We start from the raw sequence: 12,736 nt of genomic DNA on the forward strand, positions 1-12,736 counted from the left end.
GTTCCTTGCACAAAATATTGAGGTCAATGAACATGCATTACAGCCATGCAGCTGGTATTTGATGTATGAAGTGTCTGTAGCTACATCATACACATTTTACCCATTACATGCTTCCAAATCAGCTAGGGTTTTCCCTTTGGTCCTTGTTATTTTGTGCTGTTTATGAACAAATAAAAACATGATATTGACTAACTCCAGGCAGTAATGTAATACAAAAGTCACAAAAAATGTTGTTATTGGAATCCTTTGCATTCTTGCCCACCACTAGTGTCAGTCATGAGACCAAATGCCAATGCATTGGTGAATCGATCTCTATTAAAGGGGAAGGATTTGCTGACTATGTCGTTACTTCACACTCTCAGACTGCTTTTAGTGTGTTAATGTGACCATTTCCCAGAGATTTGTTTTTGTGTCTGTTTGAAAGAAGAATTCAAGGATTCCGGGTGTTTGTAAGAGTAAGGTTAATAAGGAAAATAGCTCTTGTTTGAGTATGGTTATGTATCAGTTATGAATAATATACAGAAAGTGCATCTTGGCTTTGTTTTGTCAATGCTCCTATTTTTAAAATCAATCTTTTCTGATAACACGGATGATGTTGTATATCTAATTCATGTGTATTTTTTCCCTTGTGTGGATTATAAGTTACAGGAAAATGTGGCTTTCTTCAAGCGAGAAATGCTTTTAATAGAATTTATGAATTATTGGAGATTCATAAGAAAAAGGGAAAAAAACAAGCACTTATCTTACATCTCGGTTATTGTAATAAAGGCTCCAATTTAGGAAATGAAAGTCTTTGGAGGAAAGCCAGCTGTCTTGGTTAAATTTGTTCTGTAAAATTGCTTTCATTAATAATGAGAGAATATGAACAATCGGTAGAGCAAACTTCTAGGTTTAATGTCAGTTTTGCAGGTGTAAGCATCTGTTCTTAACTTCATCTGCCAGTAGAGCATGGATATTTTTGATTTGTAACAAACTAGTTTTCCCCTTCAGCTTGTCTTTTAATGACTAGAATTCTAAAATAGCTTAAAAAGTTACACTCCTAATAGAATAAAAAATTAAAGTTGATCTAAACCAAAGAACAATGATTTAATCCTCTTCAGTTTAGCAGTCTTTGGATATGGTGGTTGCATGTTTTTTAGGTAAAATATATTTCCTTCACAGAAAAATACCTGGTAATCCTGCCAAAAATCCACTGTCCTTGTAACCCATGTATTGGGCTTTCCAGTTGTCTTGAATGTACTAGAAAATCCCTCCTCCCTATGCGATAGAGATGAAGAAACGAGAAAGTGTTCTATAGTCCAAGCCAGGAGAGGGGCTTAGGTTAACAATGTTGCTCCTTCTTACAGTTAGTACAGTGAGTAATGTCATGCTAGGATTGGATTGTGTTATTTGCAAAATCCAGAGGTGAAAGAAAGTGTGGGGAGGGAAAACTGTAGGGCGACCAACCCAGAAAATTTGGTCTAGGGAGAACCTTGTGTAAGGATTCATAACCTGTAATATATAAAATTTATGTATAAATACACTTTACTCTTACAGGAAAAAGCAGCATTTAAAATATCCAACATGTTGATCCTTCTAAAACTCCAGTGGCCTTGTAAATACTGGACCAATAATAAGGGGCATCGTACAGGAATCAATGTGCCCAGTGTCAGTGACCAGGAATCTGATCAGCACTTACTTTAGTCAGCACCCAGGATTTGAAGTTGCAATGGTGCAATACCGGGGATAGGTGCCTTAAGGTACATGGTATTTGTAAGTATTGGTTTAAAGATCACCACAGATACCTGGGCTGTATCTCTAGGGCACCACATTTAGGTTTACATTAAAGTATCTTGTACTAATAAAACAATTCAAAATACACAAACGAGCTCTAACACAGCAAACACAAGTTTGCCCTGTGCTGTTCTTTCTCTGTAATTCCACAGCAGAGCCATGAGAGCAATCTTGATGTGGAACACAATTTTGTACTAATAAATATTAAACATGACTTGTATTAGCATACAGTGTGTGCTGAGCTTCACCGTGCACATCACTGCCTGCGTTTAGTGCAAGCATCAATAAACTATTCATCTAGCAGCCCTGTCAATTAGTAACTTGTGTGTGGATTGTAACAATTTCCAAGCCTAATGCACAATCACTGTAAAGCCTGATGGATGTCTTATTTGGATGTGCAGTGTTTTAATAGTTCATCAACACAGTTATTCAGTCTGAGCTGAGTGAGATAGCACAGCGAGCACAGCTGCTAATCATTGTATTCCAGGAGAAGCCAGATCTGTTCTCTCATGTAATGGGATGTCAGCAATAGGGTTTTATTTGCAAGGGCAGCTTTATGTAACAAGTTGATAGTATCGCAAATAAGCATTTAGGACCGGTGCAGCTATGTACTACGTATTCCAAAATGCATTCATTGCATTCGGTAACCCATACAATTGAATGGCCATACGAATGGACCACATAAATTTAGTGCATGCAGGTGCGTTTGGGGCATTGATAGTATTTATGGATTTAAGAATGAATGGCAACTCAATATACCAGTCCATGTCATGACCCCCAGCACACTGCAGTGCAATGCACAATATTTGGGGGTGAGGTAAATCAAGAATAATTCTTCCAGTGGGGACACCTATGCCAGTGACATCTATATGAGAGGGGCATTCCCTTTCATTTTGAGGGCAATTTCCTCTTAAAAGCCTCATGCATCTCTGACAGCAAATGAAGGAAAATCTCCCCAACAGTGTGTGGATGGAAAAAGATTACCTAACATGGTTTCAAGCTTAAAGGTATTTGGCTAAACAACCATGACCCTTTGAGTTAATTTTTGAGTATTTTTTATTATTTTATTTTAAGTATTTATTATTAGGGAAATGTGTATAAACACATTAGTAACATGTCCTTTAAATGAAGTTGTCCTTTATAGTATTTAAATGACCTGTAAATGATGTATCTTTAATTCAGGCCATGTTGTTTTTGGAAATCAGCTGGTCCATAGGTTCCTGACACAATGTTCACATGCTACTACTACATACACATAACAAGATCTCTAGTATACAGTGTTCTGTCTGTTTACTTACTGTGATCAATGCCAACAAAATCCAGTGGTGATGTGAGGGATATAATAAACCATAAAAACACTCGAGCCATACAGGCCAATTGGTTTGGTCTGAAACAAGTTAACACATTAATATTACCAAGGTACTGTAAATACTTGAAGGATTCCACTTGAAGAAAATTCCATTATCTCGATGACAAATTCAATAGCTTGGCATAAAATCAGGAATATTGGTTCACTGTTAAAGCAGAGTTATTCTTTAAACAGTAATAGAAGCTTTTACATAAAAAAGCAGTCAGTACTTTCAATGTACATGAATTATTTGCAGCTGAATATTTTCCTTTGTAAGCCTGACTTCCTCGCCATTAAATTTTCATACGAGGCTTCCACAAACCACATCAATTCCCTGCATGGCAGTCCCCACAAGGCATGTATACATATGTAGGAATGCTAATATGCTGTATTCCTTCCACACATTACACTCTGCCACAGCGTCCTTTCCCTGAAATACAGCATCATTCTCTTATCCAAACATCATTTTTACCCAAGTGATAAATGTGTTTCATGTTTAATGACCTTTAATTCTTTGGACTAATGGCTTAAAAAGGCACAGCAGCCTTACAGGAAAAATACATTTTCTTTTTTTTTTTTTTAGATTGGATCTGTCGCTTGTCATCCTGGTGTTGTAGAGCCGATTGGAACAAAGTGCTTATTGCTCATGATTTTTGTGCTGCTAGTGTGTGTGTGGATGTATGTATATAATATTACACATATTCAGCAGTGAGATCTGCTTTAGGGCTCATTGCTGCACTACATTTGGGCTTTTGGTAACCCATGACATTTTTAAACTTTTGGGTTTACTGACACTTATAAATACAGACAATATATACATGCATCTGATTCCATTTATATATGCATGTTCTAGAAAAAAAGCGTTAGATTTCCCTTCCCTGACTCCGGAGTTTATCAGTGTTCTGATACAATAGGTGACCTTGCACACCTGTGCACTTATCTCCATCACGGCAAGCACAGACAATTTCATTTGCAATTTGTATCCCGTGTTGTTTTCTACAAACTGCCTGCAGTGTATTGAAATGTGGCTTTCTACGCTATTGTATCTGCAGCTCAAGGCTGAATATAATATTCAGGCAGGAAAAAAAATGGATGTTGAAATGACTTTAGTAAATACCCATTCATATTAAGCATTGTCATCTTTGTGGTTGCCATAGTATCCCCGTGCTGCTAAAGTACAACCAATGCCTTCTGCACTGAATAAACAACCACTATGAAAAAATTTGTACTTAATGTGCAGCATGCGTGCGTGATAACCCAGTGTACTCCTCCCAGATGCTGTCATTTTATTGAATGGAGGAACTGAAGAGAAACATAGTGTACACAGAGAAATACAATGATAGAAAGGAACGACGTCTTTTTGGATAAATGTTAAAGGGTTCTTTCTAAAGTACATCTGAAGCCAAACCTTTTTGTTTCAGTTTTGGATTGAGTGGGGTGGATAACCCTTTTTTATTTGTCATATAGTAGTAACCACAAAGTGAACATTCAATATTTTGAGTTGTCATGGGAACAAGAATAGAGGAAGTGTCACTATGGGGACACATAAAGTGGTGATGGCTATCTATGGCCCAGTCTCCACCACTTTTGCCCACTTGAAGAGCTTTAAATGTGCTTTGTTTGTTGTAGATTTTCATTCACGACAACTCCAAAGTCTCACTGAATGCTTTTTGTTTGCTTTAAAACAAAGAATGCTGCATTGGTAATAAAGCAAAGCAACAATAAACATCCTGGCATTTCCATAGAGAATGCTTGTAGAACGTTGTGGAAAGACGTTCCTAACTCGGGCTCTATTTAGGGCTCATCGGGTCACAGGGCATAAGGGGACTGAGCTTAAGGCTGGGTTTCCACCATGGCTCTGTGCTATGAATGTTCGAAAAAACATGCACTTTACCGTTTATGTTTGCATGGGTTATCTTAGGGCAATGCATTTGTTTGAATGTGCTACCAAGTGCACGGCAACACACAAAAAAGTCAGGCATTTTCGTATTCCTACAAAGGCATTATTCCTACAAAGGAATACACACACAAGTATGTAAGCCATAATTTCATAATACTTGTTGGGTAAATTTCTGCTAGGGATCCACTTTAAAAATCCATTTAAAGCAAAATATTTAAAAATATAAATATTGTACCCCTGATAATTTATACATCATAACTGAAAGGATTGTGTGTTTTATGCAGCAAGATTATGGGTAGGGAGGTTCTTATAATGTGCCGATGTTCCCAAGTGGATGTCAAAATGATTGCATTGGTATATTGTAATGTAACATATTGCACATTTTGTGTATGTATATAGCAGAAATATGTAGAAGGAAAGAACCATGCTTTCTGCTTCAGGATATGTGAGAGGCTTTTAGGTTTCCCTGCTCTCTGAGTGATCCGAATAGATCAGATCAATAAAAACATATTTGGCTGATCTGCATGGTTGCTACCTTTTTATTAGGATGCTTTGAGCAGTGGTTGTAGTGATGGAAGATTAATTTATCTGCTCAGCTCATGCAGTAACCTTTAATGGTTATTTTTGCTGCCGTTCTTAATTTGCTCATATAAAGGGCAGGCAGTTCCGAGTCTGTTGTTTTTCTTAATTTGCTGTTTAAAGAAAGATGATCATAAAAACCTTCTGCTGAACACATCCCAACTGCTGTGATATGGCAAATAAATACCAACTGCTGGGATTTAGTTAATGGATAGCAACTCCTGGGATACACAGCTATTGTTTGGTTGAAGCCGTGGACAGGAAGTCTGCTGAGTGTAGTAATAAAGGTCACCCCAACACACAATCACATCTGGCCTTAAATGTAAAAACCTGAGAACCTTCCAAAACATTGCAAATCTATCTCTAAACTAAAATACACCTTGTGTTCCTTGTGTAAGGTTCATGCTAGTTAGCTGGCGGATGATACCTGTGCTTTAGGCAGCATTCACACTTTCATCTAGTTTCTTCAATGTATTTTTTTAGAAGTGTATTTTCAACAATCATGTACTTTCAAGTTAAAAGCTTTAGGTTCTATAACCAAAAAATAGACAATGCATTTCAACACAATGCACAGATGTGTGAACTCACACAACTTTCTTTCAATAGTAAGTTGACTCTTGAATGTTTTTTTTTTCTGACAGTTTATTGGATCTGAAATGTTCAATAATTCAGATACAGTTTAAAGCATGTCTTATCCCAAGAACAACAATGTAATATATTGCAGTTTACCATTTCTTGTGGTGGCTGCATTAGATTCCCCTTTTATTTTCACTGATGATCCTTCCAGTTACACATTTCCTTATGCAGGGTGACAAGGTTTACTCACTGTACCCCAGGCCAGGAGGTGTGTTAGGGCTAAAGAACACTTTTTCTATTCCTTCCCCATGACTAAGTGTAGATTTGTTCTGTAGTCCAAAGGTGAACTGGGCAAGGGTACTGAAATTAGGAATACTTAAAATTTCACTTCAGAAAAGGCAGTGTAGAGGTAGAGGAAAATAAAAGTCCATTGGATTTCCATCAGTAAGTATTTTTTTTCCATTTTTCCAACAGGTAAAACAAAACATTTATTGCCAGGTTTACATACACTTTAATATTTTTGGTTTGGAAATGATAAACTTTGTCTTTATTTATATTCATCATATAGAATTAAGAAAATAAGCAGTTGAATGTTAAAGATAAGTTAAGGTGAATAAAGATAAAATAATTCCAAATACACGCTCACTGATCAAGAACTGTATTTCTGTGCTGCTGAATATCATTGTGTCCTCACTTTAAACTGATGCTAAGCACCTGGCAGCAATTTTCCTAGACTAATTATGAGAGACCATTCTGAAACATGCTATTCTAAGCCATTAATTTGTCCTCCTTTATATACAAAGGCAACGTTAAATCTGGGCCTGTGGTGCAACATAATAACCTTGATGTAAATCTGCACGATCATTTTAGCCACTTAGCTTATATGTATGGTAATGTGTTTCTTCCTTCCTATGCATAGAATAGCATTTCCTGACAAGTTTATTTTGTCCATCTGAATTGAGATAACAGTATAATTTTATCACTTATATGTTGCCTTAGCCTTTAAGAAACAGGCAGAGAACTAAGAAAACCAAAATAAAAGACATTGGGGTTAGCAAATTAAAGATATCTTGTGTACTTTAGTAAATGAGATAGAGCTCTGCTGACTTCAACCCTCCAATCATATGCAAGAAAAATCCTGTTCGAATGTATTGCACGTGATTGGTTGTTGTTTGGAAAGTGAACCAAATACCACATCACCACATTCACTAATCTAAGTGAATTAACACTTGCACAGTGATTATTCACCTTTGTAGGTCAAAAGCCTAAATTCCATTGGTAAATCACTGCCATTGACTATTTTCAATAGCCTCTGTGGGGATATTGTTAAAATATATAATATTCCTGCTTGGCTGGCTCTTTGTCTTTGCAATAATCAATTTTAATACCCGTAGGGTTGAAAATGATGCATTTCCACTTTAAAATAACTACTGAAGGATATACCAAAAAACAAAACAAAAACAGAACTATGATTTCTAGAATCCTTAAATTTTACACAGTTCTGGGTGTCAGATTCCTAGTGCCCCACTACATTCTGTGGTTGTGTCTGCCAGCCCCTTCAAATCTACAGGACCACAGCACACTGATGGGGACAGAGACATACAACACTTGAGAGTGTGCTGGATTCTAAATTTTGCCAGAGGCCGCAGCGTGTGAGAGAACAAAGCTATGAAAGACAGGCAGCAAGACAGGTGAGTATTCATATTCCTACTTTAAAAGAAAATGAGAGCAGGTAATACCGATTAGATATTGGATAGCCGGCAGACAGTTGATTAGCACAGCAACCAGGGTGGTCAATCCCCCTCAAATCATTTTTGCTATCGGCACTGCTGAAATGATCCCCTCTAGTGTCTTTAAGATATGTCCTGTTGATATACGCCCACTTTGGTGTTGGCTGCACATCATTGTTGTGGACCAGGTCTGGTGGATTGGCACAATCTGCTTGTAGTTTACAATAGGGGTGCATAACAGAACCTACTTTGCAGGATTTTCAGGTATTATTTTGATTAAATATTCAAATTTAGAAAAATTAACATTTTTTTTGTGACTGTATACAGTTTCAGTGTTCCAACTTTTTATCTTTAGGAATGTTTTATTCATAGAAATCCAACCAGGCATCCTGCATCTACTGTTTAAAACTACTTGTTGCTAATACTAACAGTGACTAAACAACATTATTTTTTTCTATATTCAACAAATCTAATGTTTTTTTTCTGTTCTTTCTGCAGACGTTGGGCACCATTACTGCAGTGCCAATTAAAGTCCCTCAGGTCAGCTCCTTGCATAGATTGGCAGGACATGGACCAGCAGTGCTACCTCAGGTAAATAGAGTGGTGGAATAACAACACGTAACAACATATGGGCACATTACACAGATTATGTCTAATTTGCATACACATTGACGGGAATAAAAAAAAATATAGTATAAAATAATCTATATTTATTATATATATAAGTATATAAACCTTTCAAAATTGAATGTAATCTGTTATAGTGGCACATAATGCAAAATCTTTAATTTCAGTTATAAAACTAGACATCATTGTATCTAAACAGCTCTGACTGCAAATAATTACAGGGTTATGCTATTTACTTGACAATTCAGTGCTTGTATTGTGTACATTCCTGTCAATTAAGTGCTTGTACTGCACCTCATTCCTAGAGTGACCTTTCTATGTATTTTTAAATTGCTTTATGGGATTCAAACCATATTGTTATTTGAGAGGCACATACATTATGATCAATGCACAACACTGTTTGGGAAAAAAACTGACATGATAACATTGATACCCCGACATTGTTCATTGATCTATTCTGGGGGGGTCAAAGAAAGACGGAATAAGCGATGTGCATTTCAGTGAACAAGAGCTCGACAGGAGTGCTACTCACTTGTTGCCCCCCTACTCTGTCCATACAACAGAACAGGTGCTGTCCATACAGCTTTCATTTATTTATTTGTCACAAAAGATTTTTCCAGCAGCATTCATGGCTTTCTGTGTAGAGATTGCCTCACTCCTCTTGTGATTAGATTAGGCAGTTGTCTGTTCAGTCTTTCCTATCATGTATCTAAAACTGGACAGGTGCTACCTGGGGAGGTATAGTAAGGAATTGCTACCCCTAGACATTCCCACACCTGTGAGAATTCATACACAACTGAGAGTCATCCTTCCTCCCCTCTCTCCTCTGTCCCATTGTGATATTTAAATTGGTCATGCTGATTTGCTACAGGGGTGCCTGTAATAGCTGTGGAGAGGTAAAGAATTGAAGGACAGGTGGACTTCTGTGTGGTGTGAGCTTTGTAACAATTGTCTGTGTAACAAAGATCCTAGAGCAACATTTCCTAGTTCATAGATAAAAAGCACAAATGAAAATGTGCAACACTTCTGAAAACATTTCTGTTAAAAAAACTGATGTAAAATATGGTCCTCTTAATAAAAACAGATTTTCTGCAAGCATGTTGCAAATCAAGAACCCACTGTCTGTGGGCGTGGTTGTGCTAGGGACTTATTATGCTCCTCACTGAAAGCAGTTACAATAATAACACTGATGCCATAAAAAAATTACAGAGGGGGTTTTTTACCCTCATTGGTTGGCTGCTTCCCTGGAGCCCATGCACAGAGGTGAATGGAGCCCTGCACATAATTGCCAGGTGTATTCCATTAGAATTCAAATTAACGTGTGTAGACGATTATTACTTAGGCTTCTCATTTAAGCAGTCAACCACTTATGCAGATTCACAAGGACAAGAGCTGCAAGTATCATAATGACATGCTTGCCAACACTGCAAATTGTTCTAACAAAGACTGCGGTTTAATCAAGAATTAACAGTTTAAAACAAATGCACACTTTTCTGTAACAGCTAAATTGATATTAGTGATTAAGATTTCCAAAAGGTAATCACTAGACCTGCTTAGTCTGATCATGGAAATAATAAACCTAATCATTTACATGTTTTAATTCTTCTGTTATGCTGTTTACTGTTTTTTTTTTAACAATTCTTTTTATATGCCATTCACTTTCATAATCTTCTGGAAGTTTATTACACTGATCTTGATGCTGGCTATAGCTTAATCTTTCTTTAAACATGTAAAAAAAATTTTAAAGAGTAACTAAACTAAAAACTGACAAAAAAAAAATACACTTACCTTCACTCCCGCAAGGCAGTCCAATTACCTTGGGGGTGGCCTGCATCTGGTCCCGCGTGGTCCCGGCATCTGTCCCGGAGCCGTCTTCTCCTCTTCAGTGTTGTCAACCTTTTATGTAAAGTGAAAATTCTGAGTTTAGGTATGTATGCTTTAAGCAGCAATGAAGTTTTCTAAAAGCCTGGCCTATCAGAATAGAGATGTGCATGCAGGGCCTGGAAGTGCTTTAAGAAAGCAGCTTGAAGCTTTTGTAACACTTTGTAAATGTGTGCTTTATACATTGTAAATACTAGTGTAAGCAATCTAATTCCCTGTAAACTAGACAGTCAGAGGGAGTTTTTTTTTATTATTTGGGGTTTATTTTATAAGGCAGTGTATATTGGCATATAATCTCAACCAATTTATTTAGTTGTTTGATCAGTAAAAGATTAGTTATGATTGGTTGATATAGGTCACAGTACTCTATATTTCAGTGGTACTTCTTGCACTACTTCAGCACATAAACTCATTGATATTTCGGGGTTCATGCAGTCCTTTCTGGGATCCAATAAGCTCTGTCAACTGCAGAAAAGGTTTGGAACAGTAAAAGGAGCGCCATAGGTTTTAGGTACTTTGCAAACTGGGTTCATACCAATTGTCTCATCTTTTGTTAAAGATGTGTTAATGAGGATAACAATGGGACTATTTATTATACCAGTATATGCATTTGTGTATTTTCCCCATAATTTTTTTAAGCTGAGTAGGAAGAAGCTGTAGGCAGGTGGCGGCCCCTGTATTGCGATCCAAATTCAGTAACCACCCAAAACAGCCAGATGGTTACTAAAAAGTGCCGGGTGGTTCGCCCCCCTGTTAAAAAGGGCTGGAGAGAACACAGGTGAGGTTTACCAATGATCTAGAGAATGCAGTACTGTATGGTGTACAGGGGCTACTTCATTTTAAAATAGGGATAAGACCCAGGACAACCTTGCACTCCACTAACATTACCACCCAGTTTCTGCTGGATAAGGGAATGTATGAACAGGTACAATATTTTAGCTTGCGTGGCAATGGGTAAATGCAGACTGTTACTCAGGCCCACTTTATTAACCTGCATCTGGTTGCTTCCAACTGTTATGGCTTTTCCATATACTTATATACAGAGAAAATCAGTTCTAAAGCTAAGGCTTAGTCTACACGGACTGTTTTCCCAGGGCTTAACCTGCTAGCAACGTTTAAAAAATTAAAACGTTTGGTTAACGCTGAAAAACGCCCCAAAACATCTGCGTTTTTGACCTCTTAATATGCAAATTAGTTAAAACATGGTAAAATGCAATAAACCGCAAAAAAACATGATAAAAATTGCAGCATAGGCGTTTTCTAGCATTTTAAAGGCATGCTTTAAAAAGCTGAAAAAAAGTGCATAAAATGCATAAAAACACAATAGGAAGGTTTACATGCCTTTTTAAAAAACGTCCATGTAGACCCAGCCTAAAAAGCCTGTGCACAAAGGCCACTAAAGTAAATTGAATGTACATTTCACAAGAGCAGCACAACTCAGATTTGTTTTTTTCTGAAAGTGTAATCTGGAAGTATGTGAGACCTCGCATCAGGTGTTTCCCTTTATTGGAATTTTTGAGCATTTTTGATAATTAATTAATTCACAATACAAACAGCCAAAGAGCCCAAGAATGACTTGTTTTTAAGAATATGCAAACTATTAAATGTACACAGTCTGGGGCACAAGTTCAGTTTAAATAAATACAAAGTTACAGTACAGTACAGTTTGAGAACCAATCTATCTGCTAAAATATATATAATCAAATATGTAAAATTTTTGAACCATCCTCATTTGCTTTGTAAATATATCTGCTTAACATAAGTTATTAATTTTAGGAGATTGAAGCCTTCTGTAACAATGCCCCCACCTCTTGCCTGCTCTGCTACGTATGATTACTTGTTGCAGTTCATTATACACAGAGCTAAAGTTGTTCTGTACTAACACTATGAACTTCATCAGAGGTTTTAGTATTATTGGCAACTAGGTAATAATATTTTTCAGAGTATGGATTAAATTGATGGATACAGTTTACATAGAAAGAAAAATATACTCTGAAAAATATATTCTTCTTTCTATGTGAAATGTATCCATCAGTTTATTCCGGATGTTCTTCCTGAATCCAGCACTCAGTCTTTGAGTGTTCAAATTTGTTCATTACATTTGTATTGTAGAGTAGCTGAGACTAGGTGAGTCTGCCTTCAACCTCAATCTCCCAGCATACGTATCGGTGAGTAATATCTAGTAGGCATACTCCCATTACCAGGAGCCCAGCTAGATGTTTTTTTCTATCTTACAGGAAGATGACAGTATAAAAGTCTTAAAAACTAGTGATGCCATCTGCTAATGCAAACTATGCAGGGTTCCGTTTTTGGGTTTTGGTA

The 12,736-nt window shown here is 36.9% G+C and overlaps 1 protein-coding gene across 2 annotated transcripts in view; it reads left to right on the forward strand.

Annotated features, from left to right (window-relative positions):
• Positions 1–12,736, forward strand: part of PHF21B (PHD finger protein 21B) — a 75,887-nt gene that overhangs the window by 38,665 nt on the left and 24,486 nt on the right. For both annotated transcript variants that reach the window (XM_072400281.1, XM_072400282.1), the window contains exon 3: positions 8,405–8,497. In XM_072400281.1, coding sequence (XP_072256382.1) covers positions 8,405–8,497 — 93 coding nt within the window. The remainder of the gene's footprint in view (positions 1–8,404; positions 8,498–12,736) is intronic.

The sequence above is a fragment of the Pyxicephalus adspersus genome, chromosome 2 (assembly GCF_032062135.1).
Source record: "Pyxicephalus adspersus chromosome 2, UCB_Pads_2.0, whole genome shotgun sequence".
Taxonomy (NCBI): Eukaryota; Metazoa; Chordata; class Amphibia; order Anura; family Pyxicephalidae; genus Pyxicephalus; species Pyxicephalus adspersus.